The sequence below is a fragment of the Branchiostoma lanceolatum genome, chromosome 8 (genome assembly GCF_035083965.1).
Source record: "Branchiostoma lanceolatum isolate klBraLanc5 chromosome 8, klBraLanc5.hap2, whole genome shotgun sequence".
NCBI lineage: Eukaryota > Metazoa > Chordata > Leptocardii > Amphioxiformes > Branchiostomatidae > Branchiostoma > Branchiostoma lanceolatum.
In genome coordinates this window covers 5572690-5595924 of record NC_089729.1, presented here as the reverse complement: position 1 = coordinate 5595924, position 23235 = coordinate 5572690, and the positions used below count along the sequence as shown (strand labels likewise).

General features: G+C 44.0%; 3 protein-coding genes across 3 annotated transcripts; 1 reads left to right on the top strand and 2 right to left on the bottom strand.

Moving 5' to 3' along the window:
- Positions 1–1055: 1055 nt before the first annotated feature.
- On the bottom strand, positions 1056–9169 carry LOC136440810 (uncharacterized). Its single transcript, XM_066436930.1, has 10 exons — positions 8509–9169; positions 7653–8089; positions 7239–7400; positions 6498–6662; positions 6095–6220; positions 5543–5723; positions 4700–4880; positions 3760–4020; positions 1681–3599; positions 1056–1379 (listed from the first exon to the last, which is right to left on the bottom strand). Exons 1-10 carry the CDS (start codon positions 9139–9141, stop codon positions 1125–1127), a joined length of 4320 nt encoding a protein of 1439 aa, XP_066293027.1. The 5' UTR covers positions 9142–9169; the 3' UTR covers positions 1056–1124.
- A 1386-nt stretch (positions 9170–10555) lies between these two features.
- On the bottom strand, positions 10556–18733 carry LOC136440182 (lipase maturation factor 1-like). The gene is made up of 12 exons (XM_066436059.1): positions 18440–18733; positions 17751–17943; positions 16647–16766; positions 16084–16094; positions 15713–15861; positions 15343–15408; positions 14931–15098; positions 14381–14564; positions 13873–14026; positions 13084–13267; positions 12251–12363; positions 10556–11675 (listed from the first exon to the last, which is right to left on the bottom strand). The coding sequence occupies exons 1-12, from the start codon at positions 18669–18671 to the stop codon at positions 11498–11500; spliced, it is 1752 nt and encodes a 583-aa protein (XP_066292156.1). The 5' UTR covers positions 18672–18733; the 3' UTR covers positions 10556–11497.
- A 927-nt stretch (positions 18734–19660) lies between these two features.
- LOC136440180 (histone H3.3A) lies at positions 19661–22252 on the top strand. Its single transcript, XM_066436057.1, has 3 exons — positions 19661–19794; positions 20817–21131; positions 21455–22252. The coding sequence occupies exons 2-3, from the start codon at positions 20850–20852 to the stop codon at positions 21581–21583; spliced, it is 411 nt and encodes a 136-aa protein (XP_066292154.1). The 5' UTR covers positions 19661–19794; positions 20817–20849; the 3' UTR covers positions 21584–22252.
- Positions 22253–23235: the final 983 nt, after the last annotated feature.

The window sequence follows — 23235 nt, the reverse complement described above, 5'->3', positions numbered from 1 at the left end:
TAAGTATATTTTCTGAATAGCTACTTTGCTTTTATTTCCTGGATCATGGAACAGAATAAGATACAGTATTCAACAAATGTATAGTACTTGGCATGGTAGTATGTAATGCACATCACAACAAATGGGTTAGCTAAGAAAATTAGCATATAACATCCGAATTTCTCTTTCTTCAGCCCGTTGACCAATTTGTTGTTAAAATCGGCTGCTGGTTTATCATCATTGAGTGTTTGATTAATGAATCAATTATTAAATCTATTGGTTAATTGAGTTGGATTAATGAATTGACAAATGAATCATTAGATTAATTAAAATAAGTGAATTGTTTAATTATATTGCATTAATAGATTACTGAGCTTGCAATAATGCATTGATAAATGTATCAATAACGTAATGTACTTGAATTTAAAAAATTGCTTTAATCATGCACAGAATGCCAAGTAAAAGAAAGAAGGACAATGGTAGTTCTCACACATAAAATGGTTTCCATGGAGAAAAGCTGTGAAGATAACCGTTTCAGCACCAAGGACAGACACCATTGCAGATTCAATCCACAAACTGAAAGCAGCATCTTATGTTATTTGAGAACACATATACAGAGGTTGTGCTCAATATGTAAACAGCATTCACTGATTAACAAATATCATGTGAAGTTAAAAGCAATATTGCGATAAAATCATGTCTGCAGTTAGATTTTAAAAAGTCCCGTTGAAACATCACCGAGACGACTACATCATTTCCGTGTATACACTCCTTATCTGTTTTGTTAAGTTATTACGTTATATCAGCTGTAGCCATCTTCAACTCGGTTATACTCTGAAGATCAGATATATTTTCTTAACTACTGTCTCTACTGTACACTGAAGGATACGCTACTTCTCTAACCGAGCTTCCTGTATTATGAATTTGAATTTTCATAGCGCAAACCACAGAAACAATTCACCACGTGATTCCACGTTAGACCTACTTAATAGGCCATGAACTAACATGGGGAATGTCTGTTTATTGGACTTCTGCATCACACAGAAGTAGCAGTGTTTCATCTGCCTTACAAATGTATAAATGCGATACCACTAGCCCTGCACACAAGGAGAGGGGCCAACTAAAAATACATTTTCTCAATTGGCCTATATGCCTCCAAAATTCAGCATTCCAAGCGCAAACTCAAGGAAATCGTCACCGAGCTCGACCCCCCTAAATGCCCCCCAGATTGCTCTTTCGATGCCGTTTCGACTCCGAATCAGGCGGTCCACTTCGGATTTCAGTCGCAAGATGGCGTCGTGAGACCCATATCCACTGACGCGTCCTCTGGGGCGCCTTCCCCTTGGGATTGGTCTGATTTTCACCTCTGCACCACTTATCCGTGCCAAGTCTTCCTCAACCTGCAGAGGCAAAGGGTAAATGGGGCTCAACATGGAAAGGGGTTTGGGGAGAGAAGAAAGATTAGGTTGGTCAAAACGGCTACCAGAATGGAAAAGTTCTTTTCACTACGAAGTTTTGTATACCTAAGACAAGTAAAACTCACAAAAGGACAGATTTAAAGAACTACATAACGCCACTAGACTATTAGAATGGAAGAGTTATTTTCACTACGAAGTTTTGTATATCTAACACAAGTAAACTGGCAAAATGACAGATTTAAAGGACTACATAAAGCCACTAAGATTATTTTAATCTCTTTACCTGTTTGATCCGTTTGCTGACGTAGTTTTTCCAGAGGTGTGGTGGTATGATCGCGGACCAGTCTTCCTTCCGCTGAGTGATGTTTGTATCGATGAGCGCGGCGATGTCGCCTGTCTGTGACAGGAGGTGGTAGGCCCGAAGCGCCTGGCGCTGGACGTTCTCTGCGCACCCTTTAGACAACATAAGCGCCGTGCCCGCCACGATGTGGGCAGTCCCGCGGGCTGACACAAACGCGTGGGACCCGAGATAGCGGAAGAAGCGCACACACAGTAATCCTAAGCCACCATTGATACATGATTTATTGGGCCTCTTGCGTGAGTGACGGAGGAGATCGTTTGCCAATTCTGACCACTCAACGGTGTAGTCAGCCAACTCAAGATCGGGAATGAAACTCACTTTTTGTTTACGCGACTTTTTCATAGCGTAAGTTGCGAGCAGGAACAAGAACGACTTCTGGCTTATTTGCTTTTTCCTGATGTCCCGCCCGAGAAGGTTACATTGCTTTGCCCACTGCAGGAGGAACGCAATCAGAGCCACGGTGTCGGGATGTCGGAGGGCGAAGGCTTGGACGACCTGATGCTGCACGGACTGCCTTTTGAACGCAGCAGAAAGTTGACGGACGGTCTCCAAAGACTCGGATGAGTAGATCGTCTCCAGTTCCGTTGTGATGTGATCAGCAGAAGGGTGGAGGGACACCGGGTAGTTGGGAGCGACCGTGATCTTTATCACGGCAAGGATATCACCAACGACCCAAGGAAAGCTAAGAAGACGCTTCTCGGTGTTGACGTTGATACCAGAATAGGTGACAACGTACCATGCAGATGCCTTCGCTTGTACTTCTGGAGGATAGTCCTTTCTCTTCACATTCTTCTCTCCTCCGAACTCTACGAAGAACTCATCGCGAGTGCGCCGTCGAAGATCCTTGATCCGCTCTTTGAAGATTCTCTCCACTTCGTGCCTGTCGTAGCGGTTATCCATGTGCTTGTGGATTCTGCCGATGCACCCTGACATCGCCTCAGCCTCCGTCCCGATTCCGTACCGGTCCATCAGGTAGTTGAGTTGATCGTTGTAGAGATCCCTGCTCTGTTCAGCCTGCCGTTTGTATGGCTGATGGGTTGAGAGAATAAGGTACGGATCGGGCTTGATGGTTTCAGCCTCGTCTGTCCTTTCTGGCGAACTGCAAATGTTCTCAATGGACTGACACTCTCTGTACATTTCTCCCATCACTTTCTTCGACCTTCGCACGGCCTTTTTGTGCGACTTATCCATAAAGTCTGGATAAGTCGTGGGTCTCTCTTCGTCGCTAAGGACTGGGGACACACCGGTCTTTGGAAAGTCCACGGCGTCGGAGTGTTTTTCTGCCAGGCTCAAGCAGACCTGAGAGAACACACCATCCTCTTCTCTATCCGAGAAGGCCAGATGGGCATTCGCTATTACACCCAGAATGTCGCTCTTGATGTATTTAACAATGAAATCCTGCAGGTCGGAGATTGTGACGATATCCAGTTCTATCTTTTTCGGTGCCTTGAAGTGCATGGGGTCTGCGTTCTGGCGCTGAAACACCAGGCCAGGATACCAGGTGACGAAGAACTGGTCTCCGTCCAGGTCTCCTCCTGACATCTCGTTTGGATGCGGTCGCTCTCCTTTGGACGGGAACACGATGACGTCAACCATGTGGTGCAGTCCTGGAACGTCGACTGCGCTGAGTTTCCGGACGTCTCCCGGGTGGAAGCACGGGTTTCGCGCTACAACTACCTCCCCTGTCAGCACGATGGTCTCCCCGCCCTTGTCTGTGATGTCCTCCGTGTACTGGACGAAGACTTGTCCGTACTCTAGCGTGCCTGTCTCGTCCAGAACACCCAGCATGTTCCGTCCGTACTCGGGTGGTACCGCTATCCTTGCCTTTCTCCGTATGTCCCCTGTAATCAGATAAGTGCCGTCAAAATGCGTATTCTGTTCATATCTTTTTTTTTTACAAGTTTATGTTATGTATGGTAGGGAAATAGGTATGGTAGGGAATTAGGTAGGGTACGTTAGATATCATGGCCAACATGAGTAAAACGTGGTGAACCTTCTTACCGATGCCGCTTTTGTACACTTTCCGTAGCATGGCCTTGAAGAACGGTTCCCTGGTCATGTAGATGCCGCAGTTGGACAGTTTTCCGTACGGCACTCCTTGCAGTTGAGCCCGCTGGTTCAGCGCGTCGACCGCCCGGTTCTCCATCAGGAACATGCTGCCTAACTCCCGCAGCTGCGCGTCTTGAAGGTATCGGAAAACCTCGTCAGGAATCCCAAGTGCCGACAGGATGGAGATGATCTGTCGGTTCAGGTACAACCGAGCTGAAAAATATTTAAACCAAGTTAATATGTGGGGTCGTGTTGCGTAACGGTAGGGTGTTTGTCATAGTGGTCCCGGGTTCGAACCCCCTGACTCCACCGATGTTGTGCCCTAGGGAAAGGCACTTAAACGCACTTTACACGACTTTCCTCACACCATGCACCCGGGTGTCCTGACTTCGGTTGGGGAGATGGAAGAGCGGTGAAAGGAGAGGGATGGGCTCCGCCTTCCACTACCGTGCCCTAGACACGGTGGGTAACAATCCACTGACCCACAGCCCCTACAGCCTCAAAAAGGCTATGGGACCTTTACATTTACCTTTTGATTAATATGTGGCCTTGAAATGGGCATCACTACTATCTCAACAAGCTCACATACCAGGGGGGCTAAAATCGACCTCGAATTGCGGCTTCACAACACCCGCCCACATAGCAAATATCATTGTAATCCATTAAGAGGTTATTGAGTTATGCTGACTACAGTAGTGCGGAAACACACACACACACACACACACACACACGCACACACACACACACACACACACACACACACACACACACACACATACACACACATACACACACACAGACACACCCAAAACTTTATCTCCATTTTTCATGGAGATAATAATGTACAAACATTTCACCAACTATATTACGTAAAACTGAGAAGGCAGCGTACCTGGATGACTCTCGGAGCAAATCTCAATATTGTCGTGGTCTGAGGAAAACTTCTCCATGCTCTTGCGGTACTGCAGGGCCAGACCGGGCAGGGCGGGGTCCACGGCCAGCATCCCCTTCACGCCCGCGTACCTGACCTGGAAGGCTGACGGCTCGTGGCTGCGCTGGGTCTTCTCGCACATCTTTGTAGTGGGAGATGGGGAATGGAACGTTAAAAGAAGTGGTCGTACATGTCGATTATGGTCTACACGAGCTCTACATGACATCAAGGCAAAAAGTAAGTCTGCAGCATAAGTAGTCAGATTAATACGACGCAACGCCTCTACACCTACAACACCATACAGTCCTTATTGTAAAGTTTTGAGCTTTGATCCAAAACAAAGAAGGCACTCACCATGAATTTTCGGTCGGAACTTCGTCGGCGAGTTCCTTCTTTGTGTTGGATCAAAGCTCAAAACGTTACAATATGTATTCTACCAACACAGATGAGCTTTCTTGCGACCATATAGTCTTTGTTCATGAATCATACAATTTGCAATATTAACGCCGAATCAATCCCATGTTCACTAGCCTGGAATTCATCCTTTTCCCTAGCTCTGGCTCGTTCCAATAATCGCTTCCACGCAGGATATTCAAAATGAACGGAGCTAGAACAGGATGGATACCTAGCCTCCGATGCAGGCTCCTCCCGACTGTTTTCTTTTTCAAGTTACAGTTTTATACTATTACATTTTTTTTCTTATTGCTGCTAGCAATAAGAAAAAAAATGTAATAGTATAAAAACTGTAACTTGAAAAAGAAAACAGCCGGGAGGAGTCTGCGTCGGAGGCTAATGGATACCAACCTCCCTAGCGAGGTCCGGTGAAATCTTGCCGATGCCGTCGGAGAAACAGTAGGGCTTGCCGTCCGGGTCCCGTCCGCCCTCGATGTCGGGGATCCTGCTGACCTGCCCCGGCCGGACTCTGACGCTGGACTCCGTGGTGGAGAAACACTGACCCATCCTGGCCAGGTAGGTGGCCGGGCACCTGTGGCAAGTCAGTTGTTTTAGTCTTTACCCTGTATCCCGACTACTTTTAAATGATACCAAGGAGGTATGAATCAAATAAATTGGATTTAAACATCCTTTCTGATACTAACGTTCAAGTTTAAACAAGCTATACACGAAAAAATGTATTAAGTAGCCTGGCTTATCCTGAAAACTTCTGTCAACATATACGGATGCAAACATTTGACCAACAAAATGACGGACGTCATATGGTAAAACTGTTCTCTTGGCTTAACTGCTAATTCTGACGAACAACTCGAATCGGTCTATTCGTCACAGCCCTTCTAAATTCGGTGTCTTTTCCATGACCTTAATTTCACAACTAATCTTGAATTGGAGATAAAGTCGGACCTGCTGTTGCTGAAGTCTCCCATCCAAGCTCGGATGGAGTCGGGGTTGTTCCTGCCGTCATCCGCGAAGAACCACAGGCCGTGCTCTCGGAGCTGGCTGTTGGACGCCGCCAGAAACTCGTACAACCTAGAACACCAACACGGCAATACTTTATTGAAGGAACGAGAGACCGCTAAATGAAGTCAAGGAGGTTAAATATGAAGTTAAGATAGGGAACCGAAAACGGTTCATATCATTTTGCACATTTCCGATAAATGGAAATCTTCTGGTAACGTTACAAGTTATTATCGAACCAAATGTCTTTGAATTACTATAACAAGACGGAAAAATGGGAAAAACAGAAATGTTTAACAAGAACAGTCCTTCAAGTTCCTGTATAACTATTGTCATGCATTAAACCCACCTGTTGCCGACTTTGATTCCCTCCCTCAACACTTCCCTGACGCGAGCAAACGCCTCCTCCTCTTTCTCGCCATGTGCGCATGCGCCAGTTGCCTGGAGTTTGGAAAAGTCCTCGTCTCGGAAGACAACACGGATGAAGTGATCCGTACCGAATTCCCGCAAAACCCTACAAAATGATATACAGTTAGTAAGACGGTTGTGCAATGTGACCAGGCACACATCTTGAAAATGTATGTTCTCGATGAAAAGAGTTTCGTTGTTCAGAAACCCATTATGGACCGCATGTACGTGTAATGCCATTCTTTCTGTTGCTAAGCGCCATCCTAGCCAATTAGTCGTGGCGACTGGCTTCTCTTGCTGGCAGTCTTATGCATTTGTTGTACGGGCAAATGTGTAAGACTGCGAGGAAGAGAAGCCCTGCATGTCAGACTGTGACAGAGCTACATCATGGTAAACGTTACATGGAGCATTTTATTTTTTTGGGCAACCACTCGTATTATCTTTATTCGTATTCAAATACATAGTACAGATACATAGTACAGATACAAAAGCAGATCGAGTATGGTGACCGTGTCAATTCCTGATCCTACATCGGCGTGAGGAGGGTTGACACGGTAGGTTGATCGAATCCCGGGTTCAATTGTTTGACAGCCGCGAGCTCTACCACTTGCGCCACACGACGCCACATATATGGAGCATGTAGCCCTACTGCAAAGATATGGAACTAAAAAAGTGTCCCCACCTGTTTCCGTACATGATCTCCGGCTGTAGGAAGACGAGTCTTGTGGGTGTGACGATGACCCGGGCCACCACCTGTAGGGTCGGCGGGAGTGTCTCCGGTCGGCCCAGCTCCACATCCCTGGCCGCCAGGAGGCAGTCAAGGACCGTTTGGATGTTGGCAAACCTAACGTTGAAAGATTTTTAACTCATGACTTGGTGACTGCTTTGGTAAACGAAATAATAGCAAACAGAACTTTTAGCAAGCAGAACTTTTGCTTCAACACAAAAGGTATTTGGACGCGGCGTCCTTGTTGGTGCGACTGAACTGAGGCGGTTTACCGTGTATGCAATACAAACTAACAAACAAACAAACAAACTGTCATGTCGACGTCCTTCGATCAAAACTGATACATGGCTACAACATAACGTGGCCTACCTGTCTCTTTCCAGCACGTGAGTCAGGCGGTACAGAACATCGGCGGCTACCTCCTCTCCCCGGCCCCTGTCCAGACGGCGCACCTGCCGGATGAAGGCGTCTGTCACCTGGTCCCTGGCGGTGAAGCCGCGCGACAAGAGGGCGCGGAAGGCGTACGCGGTCTTGAACGACACACCTGTCAGCAGGTCCGCCTCCTTACCTGCCGTGTCAGCTGCGGGTAGCGTCGTGACGGAGACGTAGTGCGCGGTGAAGCCTGTCCGCACGCACAGCCGGCTCAGGACGTCCTGCGGGTTCTCTCTGCTGGTCAGGACGATCTTCAGGCAGGAGGAGTTTCCCAGAACGCTCTCTGAGCAGCCCCGGAAGCTGATCTTACGGATTATCCTTTCTGGAGCGGTGCCCAAGAGTGAAATCTCGACTGTTGAGTCCTCCTCGCACACCTTGTGGACGAGAAAATATAATCACAAACAGCCTTATCATACAGAAAAAGAAAATTGAAAGCGGGTTAGAATCCTAACCTATATACTTTACATGACAAATAAGGGGAAAGACAGTACTTCACAGGAAGATTACCATAAAGGGTTTCCGACACTTTTTGCTGATGCATTATTTTAATACCACTGTAACTGCGTTTAAATGTGTAATGTCTTATGTGAAAACCAAGTGCAATATATACCTTATGTACGGAATGCACAATTCAGACCTTGCCTTTTTTGGCTGCAATGCTTTTTTTATCAATAAACCATTTTGATTGATTGACTTTTCATAACATGCATCATTTACTAACGTTAGTATATGTGTACACTAGCTACGCTCTGTTGAAACGTATTGTAGGCGCCATGTTGTGTTTTCCACTGACCTTCAGCGGGTATTTGAGGAAGAAGAACAGGTTGGTGACGTCACCATCTTGGTGGACCAGAAGGGTTTTCTCCAGTTCCTTGTATCCCATCTCAAACCTACAAGTCGGCATGTCGATGTAAGGCTGGAAGCTCACGGTCATCAACCTGCGGTCATGTTCGAACGATACAGTCTTGTCCAGAACCAAGTCGTCCGTGTCGTAATGACCGACGAACGTGCTCCTTCCCACAAACGCACCTAGCGAGAAGCCGGCGCACTCCAGGCCTTCATGTGCGACGGCCCGAATGCCTTCCTCAGACCAGGTGTTACGTTGACTTGTTGTGAGCCAAGGGCGGTTGTCTCCATCCCAGTTCGGTGGATCCGCGCACCATCGGCGCCTTAGGTCAGCAAAGAACATTTCTGGGGTTGTCCCTCCCCCATGCCTCGGCTCCAAGGTGAACTCCAGGTTGACCACGGCGTCCTCATACTGCGCTGCGGGGGTACTGACGACCCTGGGCGGCGGGTTTCTGCTGATGTCCGCGGACCGCAGCAGGTACCGCTCCAGGTGGTAGTGGGCGGCGGCCGCGTCGCTACTCTGTAGGCTGACGTTGACTTTCACGGTAGAGCGGGGTCTGTAAGGACCACCTCGGGACATTTTGATCGCTTGTAGACAACAACGATCTCGATCTGAAAATATGAATCGAACCAGGGATTCAGTCACAAACTCCAGCTTTCCAGGGTCGCAGACTCGGAACTTCCTATTCTTATCGCTTCCCCTCCTCAAAATGTAACAAAATACCTCTGTTAAACTAAGTTACGTTACGTTACATGTACATCCTCTTCTATACAATGACAAACATCATGATCATCGATAAACTTGCAGCAGATACAAAATCTAGAATGGCTTACCTCATGTAAAAGACGACGTCCATACGCTCAATAACATTGGGATTTGAGAGAGACTGAAATAACCAACCAGTCAAAGCGAAGGTCTGAGCACTACTGTAACTACAGACTTGTTATGACCAGTTGTTATGAATTTCGCCTGGCGGTTTCTGTTGCGTAGGTTCTCGGGGATTCCCCGCGTGAGAAATAGCGACACTACCGCATGAACGACAACAATGGTGTTCCCCTTTCTCATTGTCTTTCACGACCGAATCTGTCACGACTCGAAACCAGGGAGGATGGGATCGAAACCATTGGTATTATACGAGTGTCGAGTGATGTTTTCACTGGTAGAATATACATAACAAGGTGCTGACTAGAGTTAAGCATCTTGGCTGTAAAGGCACATACAGACAGATTTGCCTCTGGAAAGGACATTTGGCTCAGCTCCAAGTGCAGTCAAAAGGGTATCATTTAAAATAGCATATCTAGCTATGGTACTGTAAATGTACTTAACTTTAAATTCGCGGGGATTTAATTTCGCGGTAGTGAGAAAATGGAGTGTTCGCGTTTGGACTTATAGTCACATTACAGTCTACAGTCACATATTATGATAATGGAAATACTGGTGGCTTTGGCCAGTGACTGCCAGTCAGTGACTGCCAGTCAGAAACCAAGATAGCTCCTAGGCTCCAGTACCGTCATGGATTACTAGTGGGCGCTTCAATACCGTGTTGCTAAATACCTTATTGAAGGCACAATATTGTAAATCTCCCAGATCGCTACAAAAAGTCACTTCAACAATCTAACTTCACTAATAGTGTAAATATAAAAACATAACTTCCTGGTAGTCAATAACAGCATATTCATTCCTACAACTTATGTCACCTACTTACAACTTTTACTACATAAGGCCTTTGTACTGATTTGATTATATGGATGACATCCTCTGGGCACCCCAAAACTAATGTCAGCGTGCGAAGAAAAAAAAGGTGGGCAAATAAGTTCTTCTTTGACTTGGTCCACCTTATCATTATTGATAATAGTTTAGCTAACTTGCACAACATAATACCAGGGGCTAACAAAATTGGCAACAAAAGACTTACCTATAGCTTCATTTTTGCAGACTCACTCACTCAGTCACATCTGTTTTTCTCTTGTATCAATAAAGCTACGCACGAGGATCAAACAAATCATGACCATCTATTTATTTGGTGTGCACCATATATTATATTTCTCTGTTTCTACCTAGTTTACAACTTCATAAATACTATGCGATAGCAGAGACAGTGAGTGGTCTTGGCCAGTCACAGGTATGGCTGTGAGGAAATATAATTTTCCAGCCTTAGCCTACTTGTAAGTGTTGATCAACTGGACTGGCAATTCCTAAGATGTGATACTTGTAGACCTTCATCCAAAGTTGATGAATGTATGTCACAGCCTTCCTTGGTTTTAAAGTCCAGACTAAGAAAACATGTGATGCCCTTCTTGGACATTAAAAAGTTCCTTACAGCTGACAAAATGCAAAAGACATTTTAAGATAGAGCTACAAACATCAGTTTCAGCATGCTTCATTGTATCGTCCTTCATTGCGTCATAAATTGCAAAACTGAATGAGTTTACAGACATGCTCCACACAAAAATCACATTGATTCCCACCAAGTGCAAAGGTAGGAAAACAAGCTAATTCATGACTGAAAAATAACACACACAGTTGGATTCTAAGGAAACCCATGAGAATCTAAAGAGATGATGTCACGATCACGAGGATAAGTAAAATAAAAACAGGTTACAGGTTTCTTTCAGTGTACAGTGCGCAAAAGTAAGAAAAGACTGTCGATCTATTGCAGTACCGGTACTGCATTTTTAACTGTCTGACATGCAGAGAAAGTTGACAATAAGAAAGTCAAAATCTATCCTTTCTCATGATGTCATACTATATGTGTAAAATCTACTAATGAAATACAGTCTCAAATCTGTCCATACTTTTGTCTACAGTGGGCAAAGCCAAAGACTTATCCGGTCATCTTAAGTATTGCAGCAGTCCTACTTGGGTATCCTTTCACACTAAATAGTTTTATACATCTCAAAATGCCACCCTCCCATGTGATGATGTGTTATTATGTTCACTGTTTGATGGCAGGCATGTTCCAGCCATGCTGTTTGATGTACTGGTTCAGAGAGCCCAGTGACACAGCGGGGAGGTACTCTCCTATTCTCCGCCGTTTCCACCATTTTCCCTCCTTCGCTGCAGCACTGCCAATCTTTGTGTAGGAGTACTTGTAGTGTTCAGCTCGGATAAACCTGGAGAGTAGACACAGACTGGTCAAAAATGTACTCTTGCCTAACACTTGAACATATCTACACATGAAACTTAGTTCTTAATGATCTAGATACATTGTACATGAAGTTTCATTTAATCATTTTGTTATCATGAAAACAAACCTGGAAGGACTGCTGTTTTTCCAGTCATGGTTTCAATATCTTCCTTAGGTATCATGCGACTGGAACTTTCCAGAATGTTGTTTTCAAAGCAGCATTTTCCAAACCTTCTTCTCTTGCAAATGACATATAAGTGACTTTGTTTAAAATCCCAAGCATCTGGCATTGTATTTGCTGATATCTGTTGTAAGCAACATAATATTGAGTGCACAGATGAGCCTACCTACTTCTTGTAGGATAGAATATTAAAGGAAACCCAAGCAATATTAGGGCACGGTTTTAAAATGCTCAAATTATTACGCAAATGTGCTAATTAATAAAATAGTGTAAGTAAATGTCACTACCATAAAGATTCCATCATTTTTTATTTGCATATTTTGGGCCCTAATATTGCTTTGGTTGCCTTTAACAACACATGTGGTTAACTCAACACCTACCTAGGAGGCTGCTTCCCATGGAAGGGGTTGTGTGCTATCAATGACTCTGCACCAGGGTCGTTCACCAGGAGCTTTGCTGCCAGGTGAACCAGCCAGTTGTTATAGTTGTAATTCTGTAATGGAGAATGGTAAAAAACAGGGCGATCTTGTTAACCAAAAATTACTTCTCTGGCCTGATGGTTGACTGTAGTAAAATTTATCTATCACATTTGGTGATCAAGATGATCATCATGATCGTCATGATACTGTAAGGCAGTAGGCACACCCCAAAAATGGACCTGTTAATCTTCTAATTCAAAATGGCATCTATACAAATATCAGTTTTTGTAAAATTTCTCTATCATATTTCTCTATCACAAGTTCTATGCTTTTATCGTCATCTGAGCAATCTTTGCACCCATGGCATGGGCAGCTGAATGTCCTTTCTTACCCTTCAATGCCTTTAACCAGCTGCAAAGTAACTGTCTTCCAAATTAAGATTTCATCCAAACAAAATGCTTTACAGCCTAAATATTCTCCACAATATGGCAGATGAATGTCCTTTCTTACCCTTCAATGCCTTTAATCAGCTGCAAAGTAACTGTCTTCCAAATTAAGATTTCATCCAAACAAAATGCTTTACAGCCTAAATATTCTCCACAATATGGCAGATGAATGTCCTTTCTTACCCTTCAATGCCTTTAATCAGCTGCAAAGTAACTGTCTTCCAAATTAAGATTTCATCCAAACAAAATGCTTTACAGCCTAAATATTGGGTGAAGGTGACAGAGCGAAGTGACGCATCTCTCACAGTACAGCCCATACCAGTCCCAACTAAAAAAAATGTGTCCAACCTGAAAAGCAGCAAACCACATGAGCCAGTCCAGCCTGTAGTGGTAGGGCGAGATCAGACACGGTCTCCGTGTCACGTTTCCTGGCTTGCACTTAAATTCATACTCTTCCCATACTGCACTGGGGTCTGTTGGGTTCATTGCATAGGTCCCTTGAAATATCACCTCTGTTCTCTCCATTGTGATACTGGAAATATAATGGAAGATAATTGTTGTGGGATCGTCGCAAGCATGTGCGTGAGAGATACCAAGTAATTGGATATGACTGACGCACGTTTCCTGGCTTGCACTTAAATTCATACTCTTCCCATACTGCACTGGGGTCTGTTGGGTTCATTGCATAGGTCCCTTGAAATATCACCTCTGTTCTCTCCTTAGTGATACTGGAAATATAATGGAAGATAATTGCTGTGGGATCGTCGCAAGCATGTGCGTGAGAGATACCAAGTAATTGGATATGACTGACGTACTGGTTCCAGATCGAGCACGCCTTAGCGGCGGACATTTTGACTGTCACGTTACGTAGACAATTAAGACGGAACTTGTCTAGTATTAAGGAGTTTTAGAAATCAAGTCCTGTGATATTGGGGACAAAGCTATCAAAAAGAGCTGAAATGATTGGTCATCTATGATTCTGTGCATTCCCAGAAGGCACGCCAAAAATATAGTTACTCAATAAACTGGATAAAATTTTGAAAGTTTCAAAATTTTATCCAATTGCTTGAGTAACTATTTTTGGCATATCTTACTACCTGGATGTCTAACCTTCATCAACGTATTCCTGGCACCTACCTTCCAAAGGCACCGTATGTGTTGACCAATCGTAGGGGGTCGAATGAAGTGTTCATCGCTTGTCGTGGGGACAGCAGGTTTTGTACCACGGGCAGGCTCAGGTAAACGATGAGGCCCGCCAGGGAAACGTGCACCACGCGACGGACCAGCTGACCTGTGCATAAAGGTCAAGGTCAAATCAGACGTAAATTAAATGGTTTAGAACTTGTAATCCTGAATTGATATTGTTAACTGTGACAGAATCGCGCCCCCAGGCATAATTCTGGTGAATTGCCAGCCAGATATACCGGCATTCTGTGTGACCCAAAATGCACTGGGACCTGGAACCTCCGTCAGGGTCAGGTATGGACAGAAAAACTGAAGGAGACTTAAAAACAAAAACAAAATGCCTCCACAGTTCCAGAGCAAGCTGCTAGGGAACTCAAGCCTACACCACTTCCAAGAGGTACAAAAGTAGAGAAACATAGACACAGTTTACACAAGAAACACATCAACACTGCCCTCTCACCCCATGAAGGAGGAGGTGCCCTCCCACTCTTCTCCTCCTGTTGGATCTGTGCGACCTGCCACTTAGTCCCCCCCCTCCAGCCGGGGAACAGGAAGGCCAGGTGGGCGTCATCAAAACTACAGATACTCGGCAGGATAGTCAGCCAGTTCAGGAAACTCAGGTTCCCACTGATGATCAGGATAACCTGGGGATAAAGAACAATAGAGGTCAGAAACACAGTAAAATCAATGAAGGTCAAACATTTACAATAGATAATAAAAAATCTAAGCTATCACAGGATGGCTAACGAATGGGCGTAAACTTTTTCTGTCATTGTTTTCTTATGCATAGTAAGTAAGTAAGTAAACCTTTATTTTCCTTGGAAGGCCCTGTCGGCCAGTACATATACATATATATACATGTCCGTTCTTCCCAGGGGTCCAAGGGGAGGGGAGTGTCACGGGAAATAAATAAATAAATGAAATAACAAAACAATTTACAATGTATAATGTCATTATCAAACAAACAGGCCACATAACAACAAACTGTGGGAGATTCCATGAAACGTTACCTGGAACAGAATCTGGAGAAAACCGCACGTAAAACGGAAGGGACGAGTCAGGAAGATGAACCAAGGTGCCACCAGCTCGACGAAGTGGTTGGACAGAGTCTCAAACTTGTGCATGTTCTCTGGTGTCTGGTGCAGGTAGTAGCTGATAGGGTTGGGTACTGGCTGGGTCTGGGGGAAGGCAGGGCACATGTTATCTCCTTATTCTATGCTTAGAATCTAATACATGTAGCACAATGTTGTACAAATTGCGCAGGTGTTTCAAGTTTACAATGTTTACGAGGCAATGGCTTCCTTACTTATGAGTAAAATACTACCAATTGTTCTCAATGACTGTACCATTTCATTGGTACAAAAACTTGCTCTTTGCTACATACATTTGTATTCCACACTAAGAGGATGACCTAGCTCTGACCTGGTAGTGGTAGTTCATACAGGTCAGGTCTCTCCAGCACTGGTCGCCACGGATCTTAATCAGGCCCTGAACGGAAGGAGAAAACTTCAATTCAAACCTAAGAGCCTAAAACATGGGGTCAGATGTCAACATTTCAGTTTAATGAACACAACAAAATTCCTTTGCATATCAGTCACTGGTGGCATCTTCCTTTTAATCATCATCATCATCATCATCATCCTTTCTCTACAGAGGTTGAACATCAATGAAATTTGCTTGCCATAAAACGTACATCCACTCTTATTCTGGCTTTCAGGTCCTCCCTGAACAAGCTATGTTAGTGGCACTCTAACAAGTATGATATTGTATCTGTAGTTATGATGTTACTCACAGCACCAAGCATGATGCGGAAGATGAGCCATCGGTACCCCCAGATGACGACCAGGGATGGGGGGGTCGTCCTGGGCAGGGGGCGGAGCGTCAGGAGGGGGCAGAAGAAGAAAGCCAGGAAACCAGTTTCAAGGAGCTGGGACTCCCAACCTGGGAGACATAAAAAAGGATGTTTCTACACAAAATGATCTCAAAATGTTTGATGCAAACGAAGCATAAATAAGTTGATTGTATCATATGCAAAATCACCTAAGTTGCCTTTTGTAGTAGATATATCTAAAAAAAATATTAAAGACAACAATAACTTGCCACCCTATTTATCATCATGATCACCTTGTTGCACTAACCTGAAGATATAAGAATGCCACTTACCAAAGGAATACCTGAAATGATGCAAAAGAGAAAAGAATGACAAATTGTTAGTTACCTGTGCTTTGTTAACAGAGCCTGTGTCTGAAAAGACAAGAGGAAGAACGGGAAGGTTAGCCTGGAATCCAAACCTATTATAGCTCCCAAGTCTCCTCTCCGCAAATAGGAGAGGAGACTCTGGAACTATAATAGGTTTGGATTCCAGGCTACAGGAAGGTGTGGTGTGGGTAGAACTGCGGGTCACAGCTGGAGTAAACTTCATGTTTCATAAACATAAATCATTACACAGTTAAGACCTACTGTAAACTACTAGAATTGATATTCATCACACATCTGAATTAAAAGCTTGCCATTAGATTAGGAGTTAATGTGAAAATATTACAGTGCAATTCACGGACTCACGAAGAGAGAGCGTTGAATGTTAACTCGATTGCCTTTTCTATGTGACTGATTTGATAACTACATGTACCTGCAGAATATGACTCATTATAATTAGCAGTATTTTCTTCCATTGAATAAGCTTTAATACTACAGTCTCAAATCTGAATAGTCTATCTTGTACCTACCATTTCTGTCCTATGTTGACAATAGAGTGATAAAGAATCCACAGTGCTGCCATGATCACCATGTTGGCACACCCCGTAACCATGACGATGAAGGACAGAGCTGCTCCAATGTAGGCCAGCCTGAACAGATGAACATAATGCTGTTAGAAATCAAAACCAAGTACATTTGTAACTGTATTGAATAATGAGTACCTTTTGCTGAGAAAGAAAAGATCACATCTTGCCAGACAATGACTACAGAATCTACTGATCAGAGAATGAATTGTTCTATTTCTCCCATAACACTCATACACTATGCTAATGCCTATCTGTCTATCTTTGATCACAGTTAAGTCAATTTACTGTTATTGCCATAATACCACCTTGGTATGATGACCAGGATGTGTATCAGCCTGTATAATACTCACCTGTCCTATCATAGATCCTAGTTGTTCTCTCAGTCCATCCACCATATCAGACTGTACCAGGCTCCAAGCATGCACACTACCGTCTACTTAAATACAGAGCCTAGTCATTCTTATTCCAATTATGCTGGGTACCAGGTTTCATATAGGGGCTTCCTTGTTGCTCACCTGTCCAACCACAGATTCGGGTCCCTCTCCCAGTCCACCCACCACAGTAGACTGGGTACCACTAGCAGGCTTTATATAGGGGCTTCCCCATTGCTCATATAGGGGCTTCCCCATTGCTCATATAGGGGCTTCCCCATTGCTCACCTGTCCAACCACAGATCCAGGTCCCTCTCCCAGTCCACCCACCACAGTAGACTGGGTACCAGGCTTAATATATTATAGGGGCTTTCCCATTGCTCACCTGTCTAACCACAGATCCAGGTCCCTCTCCCAGTCCACCCACCACAGTAGACTGGGTACCAGGCTTAATATATTATAGGGGCTTTCCCATTGCTCACCTGTCTAACCACAGATCCAGGTCCCTCTCCCAGTCCACCCACCACAGTAGACTGGGTACCAGGCTTAATATATTATAGGGGCTTTCCCATTGCTCACCTGTCTAACCACAGATCCAGGTCCCTCTCCCAGTCCACCCACCACAGTAGACTGGGTACCAGGCTTAATATATTATAGGGGCTTTCCCATTGCTCACCTGTCCAACCACAGATCCAGGTCCCTCTCCCAGTCCACCGACCACAGTAGACTGGGTACCAGGCTCCAGGTGCTCTGTGCAGGGTCTGCTGCGACATGCTGCTGGACCCTCTGCAGGTACAGGTTAGCGGGCAGGAGGCCGTCGGTGCCCAGCAGCTGCTTGTTCTGATGCAGGGCCACCAGGAAGGCAACAACTACAGTATTGATTCATAAACAAGTACACATTAGGATTTGATGTCGCCACATTCTAAAGAGAAAGGACCACCTGATGTATATGTGTGTATTTCAGTGAGTGTGGCTGCTGACAAAACAAAGATGATCCAATTTCTTGCAAATTATGGTTTTGTCATACTTCAAGATAGCGTGATTCGCATGTCTGATGATAGTAACGTTAATAGAGACTACAAAATAATGCTGTCTTGAAATGAAAGATAAATGTTGCGCATAACTGTTGATACATGGAACTTGATTAAATGGATAAATAATGCACATGATGTGTACACGCCACCCGGAAATATACTGTAGCCCCGCCCCCTTCAGCCAACTGTCAGACGTCTCAAAACAACAACAATGTTCTCCACTATGGAGAGTCAAAACAAAGTCACCTGCAAATAACTATCTATTCCCTTGCTCATTCTTTTCGCCGAAACAAACAGGTTCAAAACTTGGACAAAACAATGTTTGACTCACAGTAAATCAGCCCCAGAGACCTGAGGAACACGATCCGAGTCAGCCAGTAGGTACCCGTCTCCAGGTGCACAGTGGTGGACTTGTTGGTTTTCGAGGATTCTGACATATTCTTTGTGTTTTCCTCTGTGTACCTGGTTTCATCAGCGGCTTCTTGATGTGTTTTCCTGTGTCTGAGACCTTCGTAAACGTTTGAATCAGGACAGGCGGTGCCGTCCGACGTGGACGCCGCCATGATGATGATGATAATGGATCATTGTGATTGACAGAAAAGATGGACGGACGAGAATTCCACATAAACTTCTTTGTTCAAGCCCTTCAATTGTTAAAGTAATGAAATTCGAAAGACAGGATAAAACGTAAATCGCAGGCAATTTCTTCACTTCCACACCCCAGAGGATATTATAAAAGTCACATTCCAAAAGCGAAACAGAATTGCCCATACATGACTATATTGTAAGCTATATACTGTTATCGATAATATTTCATAGTTAGAATTGTAGTATAGAATAGCCTTGTAGTATTGTAAATTCAATACCATACATTGTACCATGATTGTTGAGCAATAAAGTTCTTATCTTTATGATAAAAAAGTAACATAGTTCTAGTTCCAGTTCTAGTTCATAGTTTCTCAAAAGACGAGTGGCCCTTTCTGATCCTTTCTCCAGCGAAGCTTTGCTGTGTCTCCTGAGACGAGTGAACAAAGTGCACCTCTGCCCTTCACAGTCACACTCTCGAAAGACGCACACAAAAAAGCCAAACATCTACTTGAAGCGGGAGTCTGTGTGAAACTGCCATCTATCGGATCCATCGATACCTGCAACTTTGTTTCCGGAGAACAGACAGTCAAATGTATCGAATGCATGTAGAGATCCTCATCTTTAATAATACTGCCAAAATTGAAAAACAGAGTTAAGTCACTAATGAGCGACGATTGTGGCCATGATAAGTAGCACTATAGAAACCTTGTGCACATTCGTTCCCTTCAATGTATCGTGAGGTTTTCTGTTTCCGCCGACGTCCGCACGTGCAGGAAAAGGCCCGAGCTTCGTGCAAAAAATCGGATCCTGAGGTATCCCCGGCTGTCCAATCACGTTTGAGATAATTTGACCAATAGTCGCCCAGAAATGTCTCCCTTATAGCCAATCGTCGATGATATAATTTAACCAATCAGTGGCCAAGTATGGCTACCATTTGACCAATCAAATGTCAGAATATTAGCTTCCAACGAGGAGTTGTAATTTAGTCACATGATCCTACGTCAGAGGTGGTATAAGTACTGTCAGGAAATTGTCACATTATTCCTGTCTGGCCGGAGAATTTGACTTCAATCTCTGTGTTATCTTTCAGTTTTTGAGGTGAGATACACGTTCTGCTCAATGTTTTTGTCTAAATGTTGTGCTCAAGTATTCTTTACAATCTTGGGATTATTTTTAGGCGTCTTTGGCTTGTTCTGGGTAAGAAATATGCCTAAACGAGGATATGAAACATCAAGGTTTAGTTTGTATCACCATCCACCCCGCCATACAAAAACGGTTGAACGTAAACGGAGCGAACCGAGCTTTTCTCTATTCCAAGCTCTCATTTGTGTATTCAGTGTCAACCAGAGCTGACTGCTGAGTTGTAATTTCGAAGGAAATGTTGAATTGGAAGAAAGTTTCAATTGTAGCGTGATAAGAGCACGTGGGTAGTAGTATGAAGCCCCAAACCGACGTAACGAAGGAAATGCCTTTTGTCTTCAAGATATAAAACTCGTTTTCCAGGCGGGCTAGGTTGTTACGTCTTCGCTGTACCCATTTGTCTGATATCAGTCAACCTAATACGTTTTGGTGGCCGTGTATGTGTTGGTACAATGTAAAACATGGTTCCGAGGCATCTAACATCAATTTCAACTGCTAGTATCGCTTGTATTTTGTATTTTCTGGAAACCTTTTGGGTATAATTGCGAAATTCCGGTTGTTTAGTGTTGCAGTATTTGCATATGGCATTGATTACACTTGTCGCGACACACTGTAAGGCTCGCTTGGTTTGACCTCCGCTCCGATGTGAAGGTTTCTTGGCCCGTTGTTTTTGTATCAGTGTTTGGTCGCTCATGTGAATAGAACTTGTATAAACAATTGGATATAGTCATGAAGGAAATATTATGGTTTATGGAAGATGTTCGTTTTGGCGCGTAGCATTTTGGCGCGTCGTGGCTAATTGAACCTTTGTCATGTTAATCATGTGGGCAAATGTTCGGGTGTGTCTGCTCCATTCATTCAGCTGTGTCCCTTTCTTACGCGAATGTCAAGTTGTCTGCTTCGCACCTTATTGTCAGCATATGTTGTCTTGGGCGTATAATTTTTATAAGGTTTAACATTTTGTGCCTTTTTCATTCCAGGCTCTTCGCTAGTCGGTTCACCAAAGCTCAGAAATGGCACGTACGAAGCAGACCGCCCGTAAGTCGACTGGAGGGAAGGCTCCAAGGAAGCAGCTCGCCACCAAGGCCGCTCGTAAGAGTGCGCCGTCCACGGGAGGCGTGAAGAAGCCCCATCGTTACAGGCCCGGTACCGTCGCCCTTCGTGAGATCCGTCGTTACCAGAAGTCCACGGAACTGCTCATCCGCAAGCTGCCTTTCCAGCGTCTGGTTCGTGAGATCGCCCAGGACTTCAAGACGGATCTTCGGTTTCAGAGTGCAGCCATCGGCGCGTTACAGGTACGTCTACTTCTGTCCTGTTGTATTCCCACGCCGTTGTACACGTTTCTTTGGCCTGAAAGTTAGTTTTTGCGTTATGTTTACTTGTTTGTGAGCAGACATACAAAGGTCGCTCTCCTGGTCATGACCCAGCCTGGCATAACCTGAAAAAGTAAACATGTCTGGACACGTCTCGCTGGGCGATCTCATTTACATTTCCTTTGCAAAAACAAAGTTGTAGATGCCATGTGGCTTAATGTTTGATATTTAGTACTTAGGGATTTGTTATCCTTGACACATGAATTGCAGATGTTAACTGTCATATTCCTTGTGTATCCCTGCAGGAGGCTAGTGAAGCATACTTGGTAGGTCTGTTTGAAGACACCAACCTGTGCGCCATCCACGCCAAACGTGTGACCATCATGCCCAAGGACATCCAGCTGGCACGACGTATCCGTGGCGAGCGGGCATAGAAACATCCCTTCCCCCATCATCTGTAGATATCAGTGTTAGTGTGTCATGTAGATCATTGAGCAGAGACAGGAACTCTTTACAAACTGTAGTTTTAGACTCAGATCCACAATTTTTATACCATGGTGATCATGAAGCATTTTGAACTTTGAAACGTGATTGAGGTGCAAACTTTTTTATTATGTGTATGTATTTAGAGGACTTGTTCAAATGAGCCCATCCTGACTACCTGCCAAATGCTTATGTCTCAGAGTGAGCTGATTACGAATGATTAAGTGTTATGTATATGTATTTACTGCCAAAGAAACCATGGGTCTGTCGGTTGTTACTCTATTAAGTTCACCCATGACTTCTTTGTCATACAAAAAGAAAACATGTATTCTGATGTCTTGTCAACTGTATATTGTACTTAGTGTGCACTGTTAGACCACTGTAAACCGATAACTGACTGTTCTTCACAAAAGACTCAAAGTCAAGGGATACAAGTTAGATTTCTATGACAATTTCCTGTGTGACACTGGCAGCTTTGAGACTACAACAAAATCAGGTTTTACTACATGATCAGCCTCCCACTAAGTGCTGAGGTACTGGTACCTTCTTGTCACTTCTGTGTTGTCTGTCGCATCTATGTAGATGTCTGTAATAAATAAACACATTCACCTTCCACACTATGCCACATTATGAGTGCATGTTTTTACTGTTACTGAAATTTGTAAGCAAAGGATGGTTTATGAATCCTAAAATTTGTCAATTTGAGGAGAAATGTATCTGTGCCAGAATACCAGGTAAATCTACTGCCAAAGACTTAATCCGAAATCCAGGTTTGGTATGGCCTAGTACATTTGGCAATCCAAAAGAAGGGTACAAAAATTGAGGTTAATGTGGGCTGCACAAGTATTTGCCATTTTTCTTGCCTCAATTAGATTCCATGGCATAGGATATGATTATAAATGTCCCTACAAAAGTATTTGCCATTTTTCTTGCCTCAATTCCATAGGATATGATTGTCCCTGGTCCACATTTCACAAAGAAGTTATAAAGCTGAGCAATCAAAATTGCCAATAAGTTACACGCTTCCAATGTCCTCGCATCACATGATATTAAAGGTAAGAAATGTCCACCTGGCCCTCAATCTTGCCTTATCACCTTCCTACAACTGGGACCTAGACAGTCCTCACAAATCAACACCTATGATGTGACTAACTAGCAGTCAGTTTCTCAAAGGAGCTTGGTAAAATCTTGATTTGTAACAGGAACATTGTTACATATCAGATCAACAGCATCAGCACAAAAATTGTCCATTTTCAATTTCATGACTTCCATAGAATACTAAAAGCCAACTTCAATATTGATACAAAAAAGTTATCCTATCTTAACCTTTAGCACACTGAAGCAGCCATTTGGCACCCCTTTCTTTATTGATTACAGGTTAGGGAGAAGGGTAAGCCAAGGTTACTGTAAATGCATTTAAGTTCGAGTGGCTTTTATTTCATAGTAAGGCCACACCAATTTAATTTGCTGCTTCTCGGATTTTTTCAGAAAAAAATTGGAACGAGGGCGAAATTTTTTTGTTGCAAATAGTCTGGGGTGAAGATAAGGGTTTACATAACAAAGAATAAGAGGATTATTAAAGTTTCAGCTTTGTATGGCCTAT

Bases quoted from the DNA above. Each gene is read 5' to 3' on its own strand.
- LOC136440180 (XM_066436057.1), top strand. From the start codon at position 20,850: ATGGCACGTACGAAGCAGACCGCCCGTAAGTCGACTGGAGGGAAGGCT. The intron at 21,132-21,454 runs GTACGTCTACTT...GTATCCCTGCAG, and splicing joins CAGCCATCGGCGCGTTACAG to GAGGCTAGTGAAGCATACTT.
- LOC136440810 (XM_066436930.1), bottom strand. From the start codon at position 9,141: ATGTCCCGAGGTGGTCCTTACAGACCCCGCTCTACCGTGAAAGTCAAC. The intron at 5,724-6,094 runs GTCCGACTTTAT...GACTTGCCACAG, and splicing joins GGAGACTTCAGCAACAGCAG to GTGCCCGGCCACCTACCTGG. The intron at 1,380-1,680 runs GTAAAGAGATTA...TTGCCTCTGCAG, and splicing joins TCAGCAAACGGATCAAACAG to GTTGAGGAAGACTTGGCACG.
- LOC136440182 (XM_066436059.1), bottom strand. From the start codon at position 18,671: ATGGCGGCGTCCACGTCGGACGGCACCGCCTGTCCTGATTCAAACGTT. The intron at 17,944-18,439 runs GTGAGTCAAACA...TCAATACTGTAG, and splicing joins GTCTCTGGGGCTGATTTACT to TTGTTGCCTTCCTGGTGGCC. The intron at 14,565-14,930 runs GTAACGTTTCAT...CTTTATCCCCAG, and splicing joins TTCTCCAGATTCTGTTCCAG to GTTATCCTGATCATCAGTGG.